The sequence below is a fragment of the Falco naumanni genome, chromosome 9, assembly GCF_017639655.2.
Source record: "Falco naumanni isolate bFalNau1 chromosome 9, bFalNau1.pat, whole genome shotgun sequence".
Classification (NCBI taxonomy): domain Eukaryota; kingdom Metazoa; phylum Chordata; class Aves; order Falconiformes; family Falconidae; genus Falco; species Falco naumanni.
The window spans coordinates 3,232,100-3,251,971 of NC_054062.1; the positions used below are offsets into that span (position 1 = coordinate 3,232,100).

Here is a 19,872-nt window from a genome sequence, read left to right on the forward strand (position 1 = left end):
CAGGGAGGTGGCTTTCCCCAGAGGATGGGATGACATGACATGGAAGAAACGCAAGACAGATCAGCTCAGTTGCACCACTGAGACCAAAATGGGGCCCACAACCGCAAAGATACCAAGAGTGTATCTAAGCCCAGTATATGGTCCTCTCCCAGTGATTACAAACCTGCCCATTAACTCTCACTGGGGCATCCAGCGATTGGGCAGGCAAGGACAAACCACTGCCCAAAGGCTGGGAATTTCCATGGCATCCAGAAAAGTTCAACAGCCAGATCACCAGCTCTGAAAACCCTTTGAGCATCCCAGCGTCAGCTGGCTTAATCCTATACCCTCCTGTCTTCTAGCTTGGCCTTGAATGGAAATAATGGGCTGGAGTGTGGGAAGGGGATGGTCGGCACCCCACTTCCCACTGACGGGAATCACCTGTCTGCTCATGTAGCAGCTTTCTCCTTCCCTCTCTCACTCCCAGTCTCGCAGCTCTTCGGGATTCAGACTGTGCAGTGCTTCTGAGTGCAGTAATTAGAGCACAGTGAAATACTGGTTAAATGCGTATGTACAGTTGGATAACGTAAAAATAAGCACAAACACACAATTAAAAAAATAATCTGGAAAAAAACCCAAAAACCTCCACCCCCCCCTCCCCCCACAAACAACAATATGCCAGGGGAAAAAATACCTTAGCCTTAGTTCCTGGACTTATCACAAAGCACAAGGAAAACAAAACCAGACAATGTTATAAAACCTCACGGTACTTCTAGGGAAATCTACAATTAAGTATCTAGCTCTCTACTCAGCTGGCAGAATCAGTGTTTTCTTTTTGAACACACAAAAATAGGCTTTGCTCTTCTTGAATTTGGATTATGCGGGTTTTCTTTTCTCCTTTCTTTTTTTTTTTTTTTTTTTCTCTTTTCTTCCTCTCTGTAAAGCTTTACTTGTTATTTTTTTCCCCCACTTGAATCAGTTGCAGCAAGAAACTTTTGTTGGCTATTGGGCTTTTCTTTTTTTCTCTCTTTTTTTTTTTTCCTTTTTTTTTTTTCTTTTTCTTGAACACAGGTAAAACCTAGAACAAACCGACAGTTACAACCAAGTGAAACCAAAACCGGAAGGGAGGTAGCTGGAACCCGACTCCAAGAGTCCTCTGGTGCCATCCTCCTTTCTCAGCCTAGGGGGGGACAGTGGAAGATGCAAGAAAAGCAGGAGGACACCAGCTCAGCCCCTGTGTGAGAGGGTGGGGAGGGAAAGGGGTAGCAGCTGATAGGAATTTCCCACCCCACCATGCACCGTTCACCGCTTTCTGCTCCAGCTTTCTCCCCTGCTGGCTGTGGACACCACCCATAGCCAAGAGGCTGGCTGGTGGCCCAGGTAGGGTGCAGCCTTGGCTCCTTGTCTGTGACAGAGATCTTGGCACTGATGTGACCTGGACTTCATGAGCAGCTAAATTTCATCAGCGTAAGCACCCTCTCCCGTTCCCCCAAACTTATTTGATGTTGTCCTACACCACTAGTTTGGTGGGTGGAGATGGTGGATAATGTCCCTCTCACTCCCACCCAATGGCCATCACAGGCATGGAGAGTCTTTCCTAGGTACTCCACTGGACATTCAAGGCCCTTAAAGTGGTAGAAGCTACAAGGTCATCCAGCTGGCCTTGCCCCAGGGTTGGAGCACAGGGGAATAACAGCTGAGCAGGTGTCCATGCCCCACAGCTCCCCTCTGTGCATCCCCCACGTGCATGGTACAGCACCCGAAATGCAGAGGGCAAAGCTTTGCCCCAATGCAATCTTTTCCCAATGGAAACAAAAAAAAAGCTATTGAATTTGACACGACACAGAACAGAACTTCTTCTGCTCTTGGTTCCATCAGCTCCATTGGATGAGATGGACAGTGCCAGCATGGCAGCTAGAAAAAAAAAAATCAGCATGGAAAGCCTGCCTGTGGGAAAGGGAACTGGATTACCCCTGGACTGCAGGAGTGAAGCTGAGGTGTGAGGCTGGGCTGGCAAGAGGCCACTGTCACCCTTGAGGCGAGAAGGACTCGGACTCGGTGAGCAGAGGCTGGTGGTGGCTAGGCAGAGGAGCTCAGCGGGCTCTGAGCTCCTGGGAGCCCACAGCAGCAAGTGGCAATAATGCTTGTACAGACCTGCCTCTCCTGAGTAATGTCCTAGGTGGGAAAAGCAGATGAAAAATCTCCTCCGTGCAGAGCTGCGTGACTGAGAAGGGGATCTTGCAAACTGAGCTGCCATCAGGATGCACACAGGACCTGAACTGAGGCTCCCTGCGAGGGCGAAACCCAGGTGGGGTGGAGCAGGGAGGTCATGCCAAAATAGCTCAGGCATCGAGGACATGATGCGCTGGCAATCTGAAAGGCTTTTGAGGTTGTCGACTCTTCTGATGGGCTGGATGGCACATGAACAAACTGCCAACAGAAAAGGGGAGGATGAAGGGACCAGAAGGAAACAACCTTTTCACAGTTATTTACTTCCATTATTAATTAGATGGCAAGGGGCAAAAGCAGAAGTTTTGCCCAGGCCCAGTTTTGCCACTGGTCTCTACACTGGAGGACGTTCTACTGACTCCATGGAAGGAGCCCTGATCCCACTGTGCCTCCCTGTCCTCTACACGCATCCCCACCACCCCACCCCACCCCGGCCCGGTGGGGTAGAGCCATCTGCACAGCTCCCATGGCCAGGACTTCTCCAAGAATAACTAGGAGCTTCATAAAACAGAGCTCCTCACCTTCTTATGACAATCATCTCTCCAGGCCTCTACATGTTAGTTTTCAAGATTCATCTCTGGTTAATTCCAACAGAAACAACCCCAACAGTGGGTGACAAGAGCCTGGCTCCTTGCGCCTTACAGCTCTGTCAGTTTTCCATTTCTAGTTCTCCTACCCACTTTTGCATTTGTCTGCATGACCTAAATGACCCCTCTCCTTACCCTTCTGCCTTGCTCCAGCGCCTATATGTTCAATCAAGCAGAAGTAGGAAAATAATCTTTCCAACCTGTCTTTATCTGTAGATTGTACATGTCAGGAGAGTCCCAAGGAACAGAAAGACTTAACACTTGGAAGGATGCTCTCTTGAATGTGTGTTCTTCCTAGCAGGACCCTGAAGCAGCAGGAGGAAAGCCCAAGCCACACTGGAAAGATCTCTGGGACTTCCGTGGGATGGGCTGTAGCAGCAGTGGCAGCACTAGATGTCCTGGGCATCTCAGTGACTCATCATGATGAACCTTACGATGAAATGAGTCCCCAGGGGTCTGGTACAACATGTTCCCCTCTGGGCTGAAACAGGATGGAGCTATATGACAGAGAATTTTGAGGTCTGCTGCAGCTAATGCCCTTCCTTCTAGAAGATTACAAGCAGCTAAGCTCCTGATCTATCAAAAGTGTCTGACCCACTGGCCTGGAAGCTTAATACTGATAAATATAGCCAAAATTCTAATACTGTCTCCTGCAGTCCTTTCCCCATAGCATGTGCCTCCTCCTCCTCTTCCCCTCTCCTGAGAAAACAGGAGCATGAAGTGGCTGTTAGATATAGACCACCGTAAAAGGGGGGTGGAGAAGGTCCAGAGAACCACTTGGCTGGGTGGAAACCAGAAAGCAGATTCCTTTGGCTGGCTGGTGTCCTGTTTTCTTGCCCCAATGCTGAGGAAGAGACCAGAGGGTTTGAAAGGCAGGTTGTAGGTAAGCTTTAAGGCAGACTGTTTGGTTGCATGGGGTTGTTTTTCACCCTGTCCTGACACGGTAAGGAAACTAGTTGTATGGGACATAGCAGCAGGAGTAGCAGCAGCAGACATGCTCAAATGACAAGTGCAGGCGCAAGTTACCCTTTCTGCTCCTCAGAAGCAATCATCCACATTCCTTGATGCCAGTCCTTAGACTCCCCACTCCCTGGCTCCACCATGGGACCACCTGCCCATCTCCACACAGAAACATCCCAGCAGCCCTGCAGCTTGCATGCAGGCTACAAGGGGACTTTTTGTTGGCTTTTTGAGGGCAAGGGGAGAAGGAGGAGCTGTACAGAAAGGCCACTGCAGTCTGCTGAGCTCCCTGGCTGGAAGTAGCGTTCCTGTGAGGAGCAGACTCATCCCATGTCTCGAGCTGGCTGGGCATCTGGCAAGTCACTTGCCAAGAGGCACAGCCCTGTGGAGATCCCCCCCCAACCTCAGTGCCCCGAGCATGCGATACCTTGGCATTCAGCATCAGAAAAGGCTCAGCTTGGAGTCCTCCAAGAGCACAGCCTCTTCCGTGAACGATCTGAGTTGTGAGTGCTGGGGAGGGGAAAGTGTTTTTGCGTTGAACGTAATCTCTCACTCTTTCTCTCTTTCTCTACTTATTTCTATAAATATGTGTACATAAATAGCTTGTTTCTCGCCTTGAATCTAGATATGAACTGTTCAAATTAGGTGGGCATAACATGCTGTTTTGATACATGAAAGTCTTCTCGACTCTTGGTTGGTTGTTTCTCATCATCACTATTTAAGATATAGTTAATACATAAACCCCTACTTTGAGTTCTCCTTGGACAAAAATTAAAGGCAGACTGGTTGAATTCTAAGGGTCCCTGGTGCAGAAATGCCATCCAGTTGAGCAGCTAAATGTTAAAAACTATACCAAAAGGGATGTGGTGTCTCTCCTAGCCTGCCTTGAGCAGTGTGGTCCTCCTTTCCACGTCACTTGGCATTACCCAAGACTGAAGCCACGGAGGTCTTTCTGATTGTGCTCTTGGGCGTTGGGGTCCCGGCAAGCACACTCTCCTTGTAGGTCACAGGACATAGGGAAAGGAGTAACCTGGGGAAGGAAACCAAAGACACAAAGACATGAAGGAGGGAACACACCTACAGCATCCAGGAGAACAAACAAGATCTCTGTAGTGACATAGTCAGAGATTAGCTGCAGTTTTCATCTATGTCCTGTTTTTACAGTGATTTATGGTAATGTTGAGCCGGTGGTGCACCAAGGACTCAGGTGAGCTACCCGTCCATAAGAAAGGCTGTGAAAAGTGTAAAGAAGAACCTGTTCAACTCATGTAGTTACTGGTCAGGAGATACTCTCTTGAGTTCACATCAAGCACATGAACACAGCTGGCTGGGGAGACGTGTACTTCTCAGACAACCCTGGGGCTTTTGGGGGTACTTACCAAGATGCTGGCATCCCATTACACTGCCAGCCTCTTCTGAAAAGCTATCCTTACCCCAAAGGCTGCAAACACTACATGACAGCAAAGTTACAAAACCCTTATCTCACATGACCAACTCAAATGGTCACCAAATGCTACTGGGTCCTACCCACCCCCAGCTTGGGGGTTTCAGTGAACCCAACCCCTGGGCCATAATGCCCCCTCTGTAGGGTATCATCCTGCAGTAGGGCCCTATGGCTTGGGTGCTGCTGCTCTGCCTATGTCCATTGGTGTATTAACTATAAATGTTCTTGGCTTCGTTTCGTCAGGAACTGCACCAAGCAGTATGTAGCAAGTCAGTGAAGCTGCAGTCCAGCAGAGACTTCTCTAAATACCTGTGGTGTTTAAGGTCAAGAGATGCAGCTAACGGGCACTGAGGAATGGCAAAGGTATGCAAGTGAGAGACTGCGTGCATGATCCATCATCTGTCCATGATCTCTCTGGAGAAGCGTAGGAAGGAGCTGAAACAATAGCCTGCAGTGCCTGGCTAGTGGAAGTTGATTTTTGGACTATTGCATCATAGTGTTTACATAAAGAAAAGGGGGGGGGGGGGGGGGGGGGGGGGGGGGGGGGGGGGCAGTGGGACACTGTCTCGCTTGCCCTGAAGTGAATTCCCAAGAATTTCTCCCATCTGCACAGACAGAGCAAATGACTTCATTCCCCTCTACACAACTTCCAAGACAGTGCCACAACCTGTTCAAATGTTCCCTGCGAGGGCTGCGCGCGTGTGCTCCAGCTGCTCCCCTTGGCTTTGCTGCCACGTTTGATCTCTCTTTCATGAACACGTTTCTCCAAGCTATGAAGCCTGGCTCTGCCTGTTCCCTAGGCATCATCAACAGCACATCTAGGAATGTGGACCAAGCACTGTGCGTGAACACATAGCTGTCATTTCCACCTAGACCTTCCATACGTGTCCCTGCATGTCCATCTCTAACGTGCCTTTCTCCTGACGCACATAAGGACGGGATTGAGGGGTGTGGATCTTCATTTCACAACTGGGGAGCCTAAGGCAGGGACATGCTGACAGAGACATTAAATAGCCAACGCTCATCACCAAATCAGGATTTAGAGAGCCTCCTCCCCTTGCTTTTGCCTTCTTTCCCAGAAGACCTGGCCCTCCAGGTAGAATAAGGTGATGACTCTTCATCAAGCCATGCCCTGGGGGATTTACGAGCTAAATAACCAGCCAGTGAATAATCTGGATCTACAGTTGTCCAAATGCGGAGGTTGCAAAGAGAAGAGAAAGTCCAACGAGTTAAAAACAAATTAAATCAAATAATTGGAAACTAAAGTTTATAAACTGCAGAAAACAATAGGAGCTTAATGGTCACTTGATCCAACAGAAGCCAGCCAGAGCAGGACAGTCTCATATCACAGTGTTATGAATATTCTTAGATAGGAAATAGAGAAGTCTGAAAACAATGAGGTTTGGGGAGGAGGCTGAGGAGGGATTGTTTAATGACTAAATTAAAATACTGGAAAGGCAAAAAGAAAAGAGACATGAAAATAAATTGTCTTTTTCTGTTCAGTGTAGCAGTAAACATTTTGGTTTAGGTTATCTGCCACAGTTCAGGTTTGACCTTTCTCTCCAAGACATCCAAATGAAAAAGACTATTTCACAGCAAAAGTTATGTCTTGAAATAAAAACTTATTTCACTTAGAAAACGCTCAAACAAAACATTTAAGTATGTCTGGAGTTTTTCCCTATTTTTATTTTTTTATCCTGAACCATTCAGTTCAATCTGGATTTGGCAATGATTTTGACTTAAAAAAATCCTCCCTGTCGTACAACAAAGCTACTAGTTGGAGGCGAGACCTGGGAACCTGATTCTTTCATCTGTCTTGATCAGTCTCTTTCCTCTCCCTGGCCTGGATTCGCTACGTTTGTCTGTGAGAGTCTAACAAAGGCGACGCAGTGGCCCCTGCATTCAAGGGAGAGGCAGGCTCACGGGGAAGGTGGGTGCACGTTTTGTGCTGAACACAGGACAACCACACAGCCAACTCTGGCGTTTCTGAAAACAGCCGTGACATCGTGCTACACTTGGCCTCTGCTGTTGTCCATGCGTAAGTGGGACAGCGAAACGTGTCGCAGGCATGAAGATCCCAGCGATGCTGCCATTTCACTGGCAGGAACACCAGAGCCAGGAGTGGAAGCCCTGCACAACTGTGTCTCCAAACTACCAGTTCATGTTCCCTTAACCTACTCCGGGGGCTGTGCTGAAACAGTGGCCTTAGAAACCCAAACTGGCACGAGTCTGAGGCTGCCTTGCAGTGATCTACCTTCTTCAGTCCCACTCCTCCCATTTCTGAGTCCTGCTTTTCCCCTCTGCTTTCTAACAGGTCACTGTAAGCGTGTGCTCAACACTGGAGCAACCTGATCCAAATGTGCACGTAAGAGACCAGAGAGCTCCTATATTGTGGCCAATTTCTGGTGAGATGGGGCCACTAGAAAAGAAATGTCTTGCTGCATGTTGTCCTCTAGAAACCCTCTGGTCTCCTAAGAGCAGTCATGGACAGAAGAACAGAAGCCTCCCTGGGACAGAGCCATGGCCCCGAGAGCAGTTTCATGGCTCAGCAGAACTTCATAGCAGTGGGTAGCCTGAGTGTAAGAGGGTTTCTTCCTGATCAGATTAGCCTTGTTCACTTTATGTCCCTTACAGAGTTTTCTCATGCAATTCAATTTTTACAGTGCTATTGTCCAGATAGATGAATTGTTTTGTCTTATGGCAGTGAGCTCCAGAGATGCGTTTTCTATTATGTGAAAAGGCAGAGATTTCTATGGGTAATGAGCACATTCACAGTCACATTAGACCAGAAAAAATTCTGCAAATGCTTAGCAGTAATACAGGGTTTCCACTTTAAACAACACCTACAACAACTGAATTCCCCAGGGACCTGACTTCCACAGGTATTTAGGGAATCTAGTCCCCAAACAGCACCTACTAGGATTGTCACAAGTACCCAACTCACAGAAACCATACGACTCCTTAGAAGAAGGAGTGCCTATTGCCTTGGGCGCATACAGTGGTAGCCTTCTGGAGTGCAGAGCCATGAATAAAGCTGCTGGATGTGCTAGAAGTAATAAATGCTGAACCTTTTTTGAACGATAGCCCATTTAAGTGTGGAGCCCAGATATACATACTCCAAGATTAACTGCTTTTTTTCTTTTTAAATAGGTCTGTGAAGACCAACTAATTAACAGAATATATGACCTGTCCTGAAATTTCCAGATATACCCATTGTAAAGCCAGTACTAAAGAATTGGCTTTTCTTCCTTCCACTCACCAAGTTCTGTGTTTCACCTACATCTGTCTTCCCTTGTAGAAAGACTGGCTAATATCTAGGAGGGCAGGGAGAAAAAGCTAAAAATTAAGCTCAGAGCCTGGCTTGGTCATTTGATGTAGTGCAGGATATTGTCTTCCCAGACTAACTAAAGTAGGTTGAAAAAGGCACAACTGAAGAACACGGCTCCGCACACCTACACACACGTCACACACACACACATCTCCTGGAGACAATCCAGAACAGAGCCATGGCATGGACCGATAGCACCGAGGGGAATGTGGGTCACACCTGAACCACGCTGGACCACAGACCTGGCTATCTTCAAGAGAAAACAGACACAACCTAACCAATGTTCGTCACCCCAGGAACATGCACTGCATGCCATACACTGCTCTGAACCTAAAGGAGCATTTGCAGCAGGTGTAGGGTTCTGTGCTAGGCAGGAGGCTAGCACAGGCATCGGGCGCATAATGCACAGGAGATATGGGACAATTCCACCTCAACCAACTCACCACCCATGCTGCACAGCGTGATGGACCCATACTTCCATTCTCCACAAAGGTATGGGAGCCCTAAGCATCCTCTCCCATGCCAGGCGATGAGATCTTGGATAAAATCCAAACTCCCACTTGGAAACAGGGCTGCGTTTGTCCTTGACACCATGTTCCTGACTATGGGAACAAAGACAACAGTACAACAGAGCAATGCAGAACTAGAAGCCAGGTCAAGAAATGAGTGAGAGGCCACAAATCCTCATTATGCAGCACCTATCTGAAGAGGCTGGTGACATCCCAAGACAGATCCCTGCTAAGAAAGGCCAGCCTGTAGGGAACTGGTGGGAATGTTGACAGGAGAAATCCCAGACAGGTACAGGGAGGGATGGGAAAGAGTTCTGCAAAGGGTGGGAGCTCACCCCTCACATGGGCTGTGTCAGGTTGACTGGGCTGTACCTCCCACTCAGCACACTTGGGGCTGTCTCACATCAGCACCAGGACAGGCAGAATCAGGCCCAGGGAAGGGCCTGGGTTGGAGGCAGTAGGGGAGGAGGGCTGCAAAGTGTTGGGAAACAGCCTGTTGTTAGATTTCAGCCCTGAAGTGTTTGCGAAATCTCCCAGATGGGCCTAACTGGAAATAGGAAGGCCCCACTGCAGACAGAGCTTCTGCGGGCGAGCGCGGCGTGTCGAGATAAGCGTGGCAGGCTGTGCTGAGTGTCGCAGCCCCGCGCCTCCTGAGACCCTCGCAGCTCAGATGCCGGGGAGTATTTTGTTCCCTGACAAGGCCCTTGTGGGACAAAAATGCATCTTGTAAGGGTCTTCTCAGTGGTTTTCGTCATTTAGGTCACCAGGGCTGTTTTGAGATAACAGAACAAAATTAACAAGCTCCCTTTTAACTCTGGGCGCTGGTATGCAGGTTCACACCTAGGGCACCGCTCCAGAGGGCCTGGGAAAAGCAAAGATGAAGCTCATAGGAAACCTCCTCTCCATGCAGCACATAGAGTTTGAAAGGCTTGAATTTTTGTTAACTGCCCTGCCATAAACCTGGCTTTCCCCCGCCAAAGCCAGCAAATGTGGTGTAACAAGACGTAGCTCAGCTGAACCCAACAGACGCTCCTCTCTCTCTCTCCATCGGGTATAAATCAGGAGCAGCCTCACCAGATCTGGTGGAAGCAGGATGGCCCAAAGCCAGCAGGGATCCCCGGGAAAGCCCTGCCCGCACGGATCCCCGCAACCCCGCCTGCCCGCTGAGCGGAGACAGGGAGCCCGTGTGCCAAACCACACGGAGCTCAGTTGCTCAGCAATCAGCTGTGCTTCCTACCCTCGTGCTACTGATTGTGCAAACATGAATGTAATTAGTCTAAATAATCACCAAAGATTTAATAGGAGCCAGACCACCCAGAGGCCAAATAGCTGGCGGTGGAGCAGGGAAGGTTTGTTCGCTGGTTTTTATAACACTTGCTAATGAAGTGAGGTCGGATAGCAAAGCAAACACCCTCTGCTAGCACGTCCCCTGGGAACGCTGTATGTTGTGGGAAGCCCCATGTCCCTTGAAGCCAAGAACGTTCTCTCAGGACAGACAACATGTGCTGCTACCATCACTGCTTCTAATTTATCACTGCCTGAAAAGCCTCCCTAAACAATTATGAAACCAAGCTCTGAGCCCCAAAATAAGTTCCCATCCCAACCAACCATGACTGAAAAGGCTCCTCACACAGCGAACAGCTAGCCACCGGTGCTGGGACCACCAGCTCATGGGTGAGCAAGTTCACCCTCACGCCTGGACGAACCAGCACACTTGGAGCACGCAGCGGCACTCAGCCGCTTCCAGGGGCATGAAGCAACACCCCGCATTGTATCCTTCCTTCCTCCGTGTCACCCACCATTCATCCTATCTCACCAGCTAATTATAGAGCTGACAAACACACCCAGCTGGGGACACTCAAGTCGTTGGGAGCAGCAGCATGGCAGGAACACCAATGCGTCCGGATAAGCCGAGTTTCCTCAGCCGAGGTGGTCACTTAGGTTGCTAATTGCACGCACTGCCTCAAACCCATGTTCTGCCATCGGAGCAAGGTCTGAGATGCCCCAAGACAGGTTTGCGTCACAGTTAGAGAGCAGGGAGAAGGCACTTATTTCTCCAAAATGCTAAGAAGTAGTTATTTCTGTTGTCTTAGGGGTAGGAGTGCAGCAGACCCTCCTTTCTGGGGAGACAGGGACAGTCTCTGGAAATCCCTGCTGGAGCCAGCAGCAGTCCCTCAGTTCAAAGCTCCTTTCTTTAGGCCTTGAATTCTCGGCCATAAAGTCTCTGAAGAGTTTTTGATAACTTGCCTATCTCTTAGATAAGCAAAGCTTTGGATGAATCCCACACGGTCCTCTATCTACCGCAAGTCCTCATTTGTTTTCCGCTGAGGCACTTGCTGGTTTTCCTCTCCAAGGTGTCGGACAGAAATGTCAAGAGGCTGAAGGGGCAGGACGATTCTTCTTTTTCTTTTCTAAGTGCTACGGGGCAAAGTGGTTAAGGGAAAACCTGAGTGATAACTGAGTGAGACAGGTTTTTCTCATGGGAGCTGTAGGTTTACCCTTTATGCAACAAAAGGGAAAAGCAGAGAGGAGAGACAGATGAAAGTTTGCCCTTTCAAATGGTTTAAGTTAGAGGAATTTTAAAACGGCACATTCTGTGTAGTGAAATCTGCAGGGACCAGACTGAAGGATCTTCTACTAAGCAAATCTGCGATCTGAGACTTGAACAAAGTACATAAGCAGAGCCTAAAGAGAGACATTTCTGATTTCTGCAAGGCCTTTCTAGACAGCCTTGTCCAGGGAAAACTTGGAAAAGGGAAGGGGAAGAGAAAAGAAGTGAAGGAGAACAGCGACTGGAGAGATTTCCTGAAACGACTCGGGATACAGCTGTCGCCTCCCACCCCGCCATGCCGCACACCCCGGGGTTCCTCGCAGGCAGCCGCCAGCCCCGAGGCAGCCAGTTAGGCCCAGGTTATTTATTTTTCTCACTTTAGCAAGTGTCACGTATTTAACGTTTTTTTTTTTAAAAAAAAGTATCTTCTTTTATCTACGGCAGGATACAAAGCAAGAAGCAGCTTCCTACAGCAGCCAGGCAGAAGGGAGCTGGCAACCTGTGCTGGGTCAGGAGGGCAGGAAGATTAAAAGGAGATGGGATTTTGCTTTGTCCTTCACGGAAGACTTTATCCCCTCCAGACACACAACAGAAGCTTTCCCTCCCTTGGAGGTTGGCTGGCAATGGCCTTCCTGTCTCTCAAAGCTGCTCCCGGGTCACACACAGGGCTCCCCGTCCTCTGCCCCGCGTGCAAACCCCGCCACCCCCCGCTCCCCACCTGCCTGGGGCCGCACCGCCAGGCGCCACAGGATGTGCGCCCCGCTTCCCTGGGGGACACTGCGCCCTGTGCCAGCCCTGGCTGCTTGCCCGCTGCCGGGGGACGCTGATCAGTTAGCGCACAACAAATAATTAAGCTGATGAATGTCTCTTTTTCTTGCTTGCTGACTGCAGTTGCCTCAAATTTATGCCCAGAATATGACTGAATTTATTTGTTGTCATTTGTAGCATTCAAAAGAGGCCTTTAATGATTTCTTTTAAGCTCTCTAGCCTGACTGTGAACAGTGCAGGGCAAATACTCATTATTTCCTATCTAAGCAGCAGCGCTGATTAGTCAGTGGTTGGTCAGATAAGTCACCCTGCTCTGTTCCCCTCTCGCTGCAGAAATGCACAAGGTCATTTGCTGCTAATACTCAAATGCAAAGGGAAAACACAGCCTAAGTGACCGCTGCATGGAAATCTCTTGTGCATTTGCAGGGCAACAAAACAGAAGCGTGCAAAATCTCACATTAAGTAAGAGGGCTCAGAATTGAAGTGAACATGGGTTGAATAATTTTGCTTTCACGCAGCCCGGTTCACAGCATTGCGTGCAGCTGAAAGTGCATTTGGGAGGGTAGTGAGATTGCAGTGAAACTTGTCTTGACAGTTCGTGGCCATTAAAGACCTGAAGCCAGCTCTTAACTTGACTGTTAACTCCTGAATCTTCACATGATGCAATGTTAATCTTAAGCCCTTTCCTAAAATAATGTGAGGAGTTGCTATGTTCTGTTAAATGTGAACCATGTGTCACCTCAGCAGTGGCTGCAATGGTGAAAAGATGATAAATCTAAAGCTTGTAAAATGTCCTGTGACATTTTGGGAGAAAAACAGGTGTTGCATAAATGTTAGACATTTATGGGCAAACTTGCAGGGGCTTTAAAAGACTGACACATCTGCCACATAGTATGTAACCCTGAAAGAAAAGGAGCAAAGCAGTCTCTTTCATGTGTCTCGCTCTTTCTCCAACCGTATGAAAATACATCCTCATCTGGTATTGGAATTAACAGAGCTGGACTTGCCCCTCCCTGTGTCTCCTCCAGGTTTTTGGCTTTTACACCCAATGTGTTTTTTAAAAATGTGCCTTTTTAAGTAGGTGGCAAACTGTGCTGGAAGGATTTGGTATGCGGAGTATTTTTATTCAGCTCCCTTTTCTCTCACCTTTCATTGTTTTTCCCTTTGGAATATCTCCTGTAACGCTCCACTCATAAACCTCTTCAAAGGGAGGGCTGTATTTGAACAGCCTTGCCTGAAATCTGGTCTCAGTCAAAGGCCTCAGACGGGAAAATAACTCGCAGAGCCGAGACCTGTGGCCCCACGGCTGCTGCCGTAGGTGTCGGCGGCCGCTTTGCAGGCAGAGAGGTGCTGCCTGCCGCCTCCTTGGCTTTGACCCTGCAGCCCTGCCGGCTGGGTTATTATTCCCCCCTTTACCCTATAAATGTAATAAACTGGGACTTAGCCTCTTGCTTTTGGCATGGAAGGTCCAGGAGAAGGTGGGTTTCTCACTCCTCCCGAGTGCCTTGTTCAGCTCCTGGGATGTTGTTGGTGTTTTGGGAGAGAGGAGAACTTTTTGGAAGCTGAGTGTGTGCCGAGGAAGCAATGGGCAACACAGGTCAGTCCTCAGACTACGTGATCTCTAGGATGGGTGTTTCTAAAGTACAAAGCAGGGCAAACCTAATTCCCCTGGTCACAAAGATACAGCTCCCAGAGAAGTCGGTAGAAGCAGACTTATTTCCAAAAAGCTATAAAATCTCCCTCTCCACGGGGGAAGTGCATCAGACTCATGACCAGCTGCCTGGCTCTGAACCACTTGCCCTTTGCACCAGGCAGTTTTAGCACAGAAACCAGTAACCAACTGGGCTACAAAGTGCTTTCCCCCTCTTGGGTGGTCACTTCATTTCTGGGTGGCAGCGAAGCGGCAGATACTTTGAGCGTGACTCGCCTGGCTGGTAAGTGCTCACAACTCTGTGCAGATCCCACTCTGTCTCAACTCCCTGCCCAGCAATAAATTCTGCTCCCAAACTTTAATCTTCTCCCTCTCCCCCTCCATTTGGCACTCACATCCCTTGTCCTTCCCATCCCCAACCCAGCAATGCTTTTTGCCCTTAGCTCTTGTCTTGATGGGGCTGGTTTGGGTCGGTCCCCTCCCAGTCACCTCACTTCCACTCCTCTGGCACCTCTTGGGATTTTTCATCCTCTGCTCTCAAGCCTGGAGGCAGCAAGATGAATTTCCCAGGCAGGCTGTTGTAAAGACCAATGCCATGCTGAGCTACTGGGCACTTCCAGTTCTGCCCTCCCAGCTGGTGGGCCTGTGAGGTCAGTGAGCAAGCTGTGCTTGCCCCTGGGCTGCTCCTCCCAAGGAGGTGGAAAATCAGCCAGAGATGGCAATCTCTTCTTGAAGATGACACTGAAGACAAGCTGCTGCCTCTCACCCCGCTTGTCTCTGCAGTGGCTGTTTCAGCAGAGAGCCCCGGAGGGGCTCCCCATGCCCTACTCCACCTTTGGGGAGCAGAAGCTCACCTGCCCATGCTTCCCTCCCAGCACATTGGCTTGCAGAGCCACTGGCAAAGAAACACAGCAATATGGGGGGAAATTTGCCCCAAAAAAGCACATTTAGGAAAACTACCTTTCCCCCCATGGAGAAATAAACTCTTTCCGCTTGCCGAGACCTGTCCACTTCCCTTCGCCAGTGTTCCCAGATGGGCCAGAGACAACCTACGGTGCTGTACTGGTAAGAGATCTTTGGCTGAACCAAGGAAAAGAGCCTCCAGCCAAAGCTGTCTTAGAAAGGACTGGACTGGTGCCTCAGCTGCGGTAGGAAGGACCTTCTTCCTCAGATGGGTGATATGGATGATGTCATATGCTAAGCCCAAGCTCCCTCAAATGTTGTTATTTATTGAGATACATCAAATATTTAACATAGCTGGATTTTCATTCAGATCTACACTCAAATCTTGAAGACAAAGTAAAAATCTCACATGGCAGAGGCTAAAATTTCCTTTCATTTCTTTGGGAAACAAGTTCAAAATCTATCCAGGTTAGAAACACATGAAATGTAGCGCTTCAAACCGTTGGTCCAGTCACTGTCCCTAACCGTGGCCAGAAATGGGTGTTAAAGCAGCATAAAACAGGGAGATGTGTGGAGGGATCCTTCCCCAGGCTCAAGCAGTCAATGGTTTAGATATTCCTGAGGCACAAATTGCATCCAGATCACAGTGTTTAATAGCCACTGATAGAGCTAACCTTCACCGATATGTTTATTCTCTTTTGGACTTCAAATATATTTTTGTTCTTAAAAACACTTTGTGGCAATGCATCCTATCATTCAAATAGACACTGTGTGAATAAGCACCTTCTTTCATTTGTTTGGATCCTGCTTCCACATAATTACCATTTCATCCCCTTATTGCTGTGTGATAAGAAACAGTGGGGTTTATTTTCCCAAGCATCCTCCTGTTAAATAATGTTTTTATAAATCTCTTCCACTAACCATGCCTATGGTCTCTGTCCCACTGCCACATGCATGCAGGTACACACAGATCAAAGTACACACCTACAATGATGCTTTCATTTTTCTCTCTGTTCTTTTCCTAATGACTCCTAACCTTTAGTTTTCCTTTTGAGCATTGAGGGTGGATATCAGGATGGGCAAATATACCCTTCTCGGTGTTTCTGGGTGAAGGTCTCCTGAGCAGTAGATGCAGCTTTGCTAATGAACGTGACCCAGGGTTTTGGAGGGAGCCAGCCTTTGCCTATAGAGAAGCCAGAGTTTGTTTACAATAAGAATGAATAAATGTCTCTGACCAGTTTATTTAAGAACCTGCCTTGCACAGGTGTAAGATGGGTTATGATGAGAAATGCACATGTATACCTAGAGAGAACTTCAAAATGAACCCACAAGAACTCGGTGCCTATGGTGAGCTGATGCCTGGACTGAAGGTCTTTCTGAGATCTTGGACCTTTCCTATTCCAGCCAAAAAAAAAAAAAATAAAATCAGGTGCAAAGGAGCACTCAGCAAGGAATTCCCAGTGAAAAGAGAAAGGGGCATCCCTACCTTTTTGGTCTTGACTGTTGAGGCACAGCAGTCCCCACCATCATAGTTGCAGAAGGCTCGGTTGTTGATGGAGTCACAGTAGTTGTCCCCCATAAAAGGCTGAAAAAGAAAAAAGCAGAAAAAAGACTGAGAGCGTGGACATGGACACAACCTGTAACTATATGTCGGAAGGAAAACATGAAGGCTTGAAGCAGCCATATAGTTTGTAACATTACTAGCTGCCCCGAAAAGCAAGAGATAATTATTCCCCTCTCCCTTCAAAGCGGGTATAAAAAAAAAAAAAAAAAAAAAAAAAGGACACTAGATGGAAGGGAAATGAGCCCTTGTTGGCTTTTCACATCCCACATAAGATGATGCTTCAGGAATATTAATTTATCTAGTCCCAGAGACAGCATCAAGGCATCTAAAATTGTGGCACCTTTTGATAATTTTAAGCTAACCTTCCAAAACTATGTGGGATAAGAAGAAGGTTATGTATAGCAGCAAAACTGGCTTGCTTTTAATAGCTGTACTTTCCACCACGGTTCTCCAAACTATGCAACATGTGTCAGCAATGAGGGCACAAAACATACCACAAAGAGAAATGGAAGTGGTCTGAGCTCAGCACAGGGACCACATGCTCTTGTTCTCCGACCACCAGTGACTGCACGTGACCTTGGCTATGGCACACAATCTTCCTCCACTCCACAGCTCAGAGCTGGCATAATGGCAATTATTCAGAGGGATGTTGTGGAAAGCTATTAGGTGAAATTCATAAATCACCTTGAAAAAGAAAATGTGGTCACTAGTCTATGTGCTGCACAGGACCTGAATAATAATCACGAAACTGAAGAAAAGACTTGATGTCTGTTTTTTCATTGCATATTGGAACCCTCTTGGTCAGCAAATAGAGAATTCTTTCTTGGAAGTGAAAACTGTGCTTGATGCTAAAAAAGATCCGTGCCCAGTATGAGAATCCCAGGCAGCAATGAAAGCTCAGAAAAATGGATGCTCAGCAGAGAGCAGAATCATATCTCTGTAACACTTCTTACACACATGGGCTCATGGAGCCATTCCCATTTTATCTGCTCTTTGGAAAATTCATTTGTTCTGCACTGAGAAAAACACACTGGGGACTTTCTTACAAGAAAGCATCATTGAAGTGAGGGTGGGGAGGTTCGTGGATGTTTCCTGGGAGGATTTTGCAGCAATTGCAGTACCAGAGTCTCCCTGATGATAGATACCTGAAGAATCAGCTGTAAGAGCTTGCCGTGCTCTCCCCAGGCAGACCCTTGGCCGTGCTCATCAGTATTGAAATGGACCCTACGGAGTGGTGCAAATACACGCTTTTACTGCTGGTGTTTCGCAAATTTACCTATTTCTATCAGGGTGCAGGAAAGGCAGGCAGTGATGGCGATATCACGCCACAGTAGGACTACTAGGAGGTGACTGACTCATCGTGTTCACTCGTTTAGCTACATGCAAATACCACAAATGCTGACAAGGAAATCAGAGTTACAGGGTGAGGCGCCTATCCCTGTAAACTGGCTTAGCTCCACTGACTTCCACAGCGAATGACTTATTCATATAGGCGAAGACTTTGACTTGCAAACTGCCTTCCAATTTAATTAATGAATATGCTAAGAGTTAAGAAGAAATGATTTATATAGTAGAAGAAGAGGTATTTTTATGCCAACCTGGTCATATTCAAAAATGTGAACTTTGCCCAGCCTCCCAGGACATCTTGTAGCCTTCTCCACGTTTCCCTTGTATTGCCTGGCTGTGTCTGCTGGTCAGGAAAGGCTTGACTTAAATTTTCATGCCTATGCCTGTAACCTACACCTATGAACACTGGAAAATCAGTAGAAGAAACTTGTAGGAGAGTTTGCCTTTCATTCACACTGGCAGAGTAGGCAAGTCAGTCCTTTGGAGGAGAAGAACGGGACAATGAGCATCTGTTCTGCTTTGGTACCAAAATCCTCATCTGGGAGACCTTAGAGGCCTGGCTGTGGAGGGTGAGGTCTCTGTAGGCCTTCATGCATATCTTAGTGCTCCTGTGTTTTTGGAGGACTATGCAGGTAGTCCAGAGGGACTATTTTCCCACTGAAACACCTACGGTAGCTGCGGCGGAGTACGGGGCTGACTCGGAACCTCTATTCCTGCCACTAGGGAGCGACAAAAAATCACATTGCAGCACCACGCTGGTACCACCGCGCTCACCCGGGGTGAAATAACGCCCTGCTTACAGCCCTCTTTTGGGAACCCTCCCTCATTCTAGGGACAGTAATACATGAGGGGTTGTGTCAGCTTAATGGCCCAGTAATATGGACCTACTTGCTTATTAACCCCCGTTTCCCTAGTCGTGTGAAAAGGCTTGGTGAAGATGGCATTTCTTCTGAAACCTTAATGCCAGAAAACAAGCTCTGGCCCATTCGTGGATCCTGGAAGAATCATGCTCTAAAAATGATGCTACAGGCCATTATCAATTGTCTGGGCAAAGCCTTCCAAGATGATAGATTGCAATGCGGTGACATTGCTGGATGAATGATGAAAAGAAGAAAGTTCCTATTGATGCAGAGGGGTCTGGCAATTAACAATGATGGAAGGGAAGAAAATGCTGAGAAAAAGCATGTCAGTAATAATGGCTTCTGGTAAATTATTACATCATTGCAAAGTTTGCCTCAGTAACAACTATCCTTAAACAGCAGGAGAATGGATACCCAATGGTGCATCAGCACCTGAATGGCATTTCTTAATGGTTGCTGGACGTTATTTTAGCTCTTTGGAGAATAGGGGCACCTAGCCAGCCTGCATGACTGCAATGCGTGAGATGGCTTATGGCATTCAAAGCACTGACAGCAGAATGCTTTTCATTTAGGAAACAACTAGACAGAAACTATTACATTGTTGAAGAGTTATTACCCTCTTGGGCCCAACATTTGTATGCGAAGGAAACCTGTCTTTTACTTGAAGACAAATCATGTCGCACAGCAATGTGGTCTAGAGTTCCGTGTCAGATTTGGGATTTCTGTGCCATGTTGTGCCTCTTCAGGCAAATAGCTTCAATGCGCTTGTAAGACTGGGTTGCTGAGAGCACAACCAGTGCAGGAGATGTGGGGTCGAGACACAGCTCTTCCACTGCCCGTCCATGTAACCAAAGCAGCCATCTATCCCTCTGCCTGTGAGCTACCCCATTTTTAAAATGGCCATGAAGCTTCTCAGCCTTACAGAGGTACCACAAGGGTTGACTCCTTGACATGAGTAAGATACTCAAGGCATGGAAGGAAACTGCATGAGCACCGTGACCCAGAGATCTCCTGCCCCGTTTAACCACTGGAAGCATCTTCAAACTTTTCAGACTTTTCAAACACTGTTGCCAGCAGAAACCACATCCTTCAAAGTAGTTGCTGTTTTCAAATAATATACAAGACTGTAAAAAATATCACAGCTGAAATGTCACTGCACTTTTCTGACTTTTTTTCTAGTTCAGATGGAAGT

The 19,872-nt window shown here is 47.8% G+C and overlaps 1 protein-coding gene across 1 annotated transcript in view; it reads right to left on the reverse strand.

Moving 5' to 3' along the window:
- Nucleotides 1–984: 984 nt before the first annotated feature.
- The window catches only part of PAPPA (pappalysin 1), a 181,831-nt gene continuing 162,943 nt past the window's right edge, over nucleotides 985–19,872 (reverse strand). The window contains exons 21-22 of the mRNA XM_040607353.1: nucleotides 16,396–16,494; nucleotides 985–4,785 (exon numbers count right to left, since the gene is read on the reverse strand). Coding sequence (XP_040463287.1) covers nucleotides 4,678–4,785; nucleotides 16,396–16,494 — 207 coding nt within the window. The 3' untranslated portion in view covers nucleotides 985–4,677. The remainder of the gene's footprint in view (nucleotides 4,786–16,395; nucleotides 16,495–19,872) is intronic.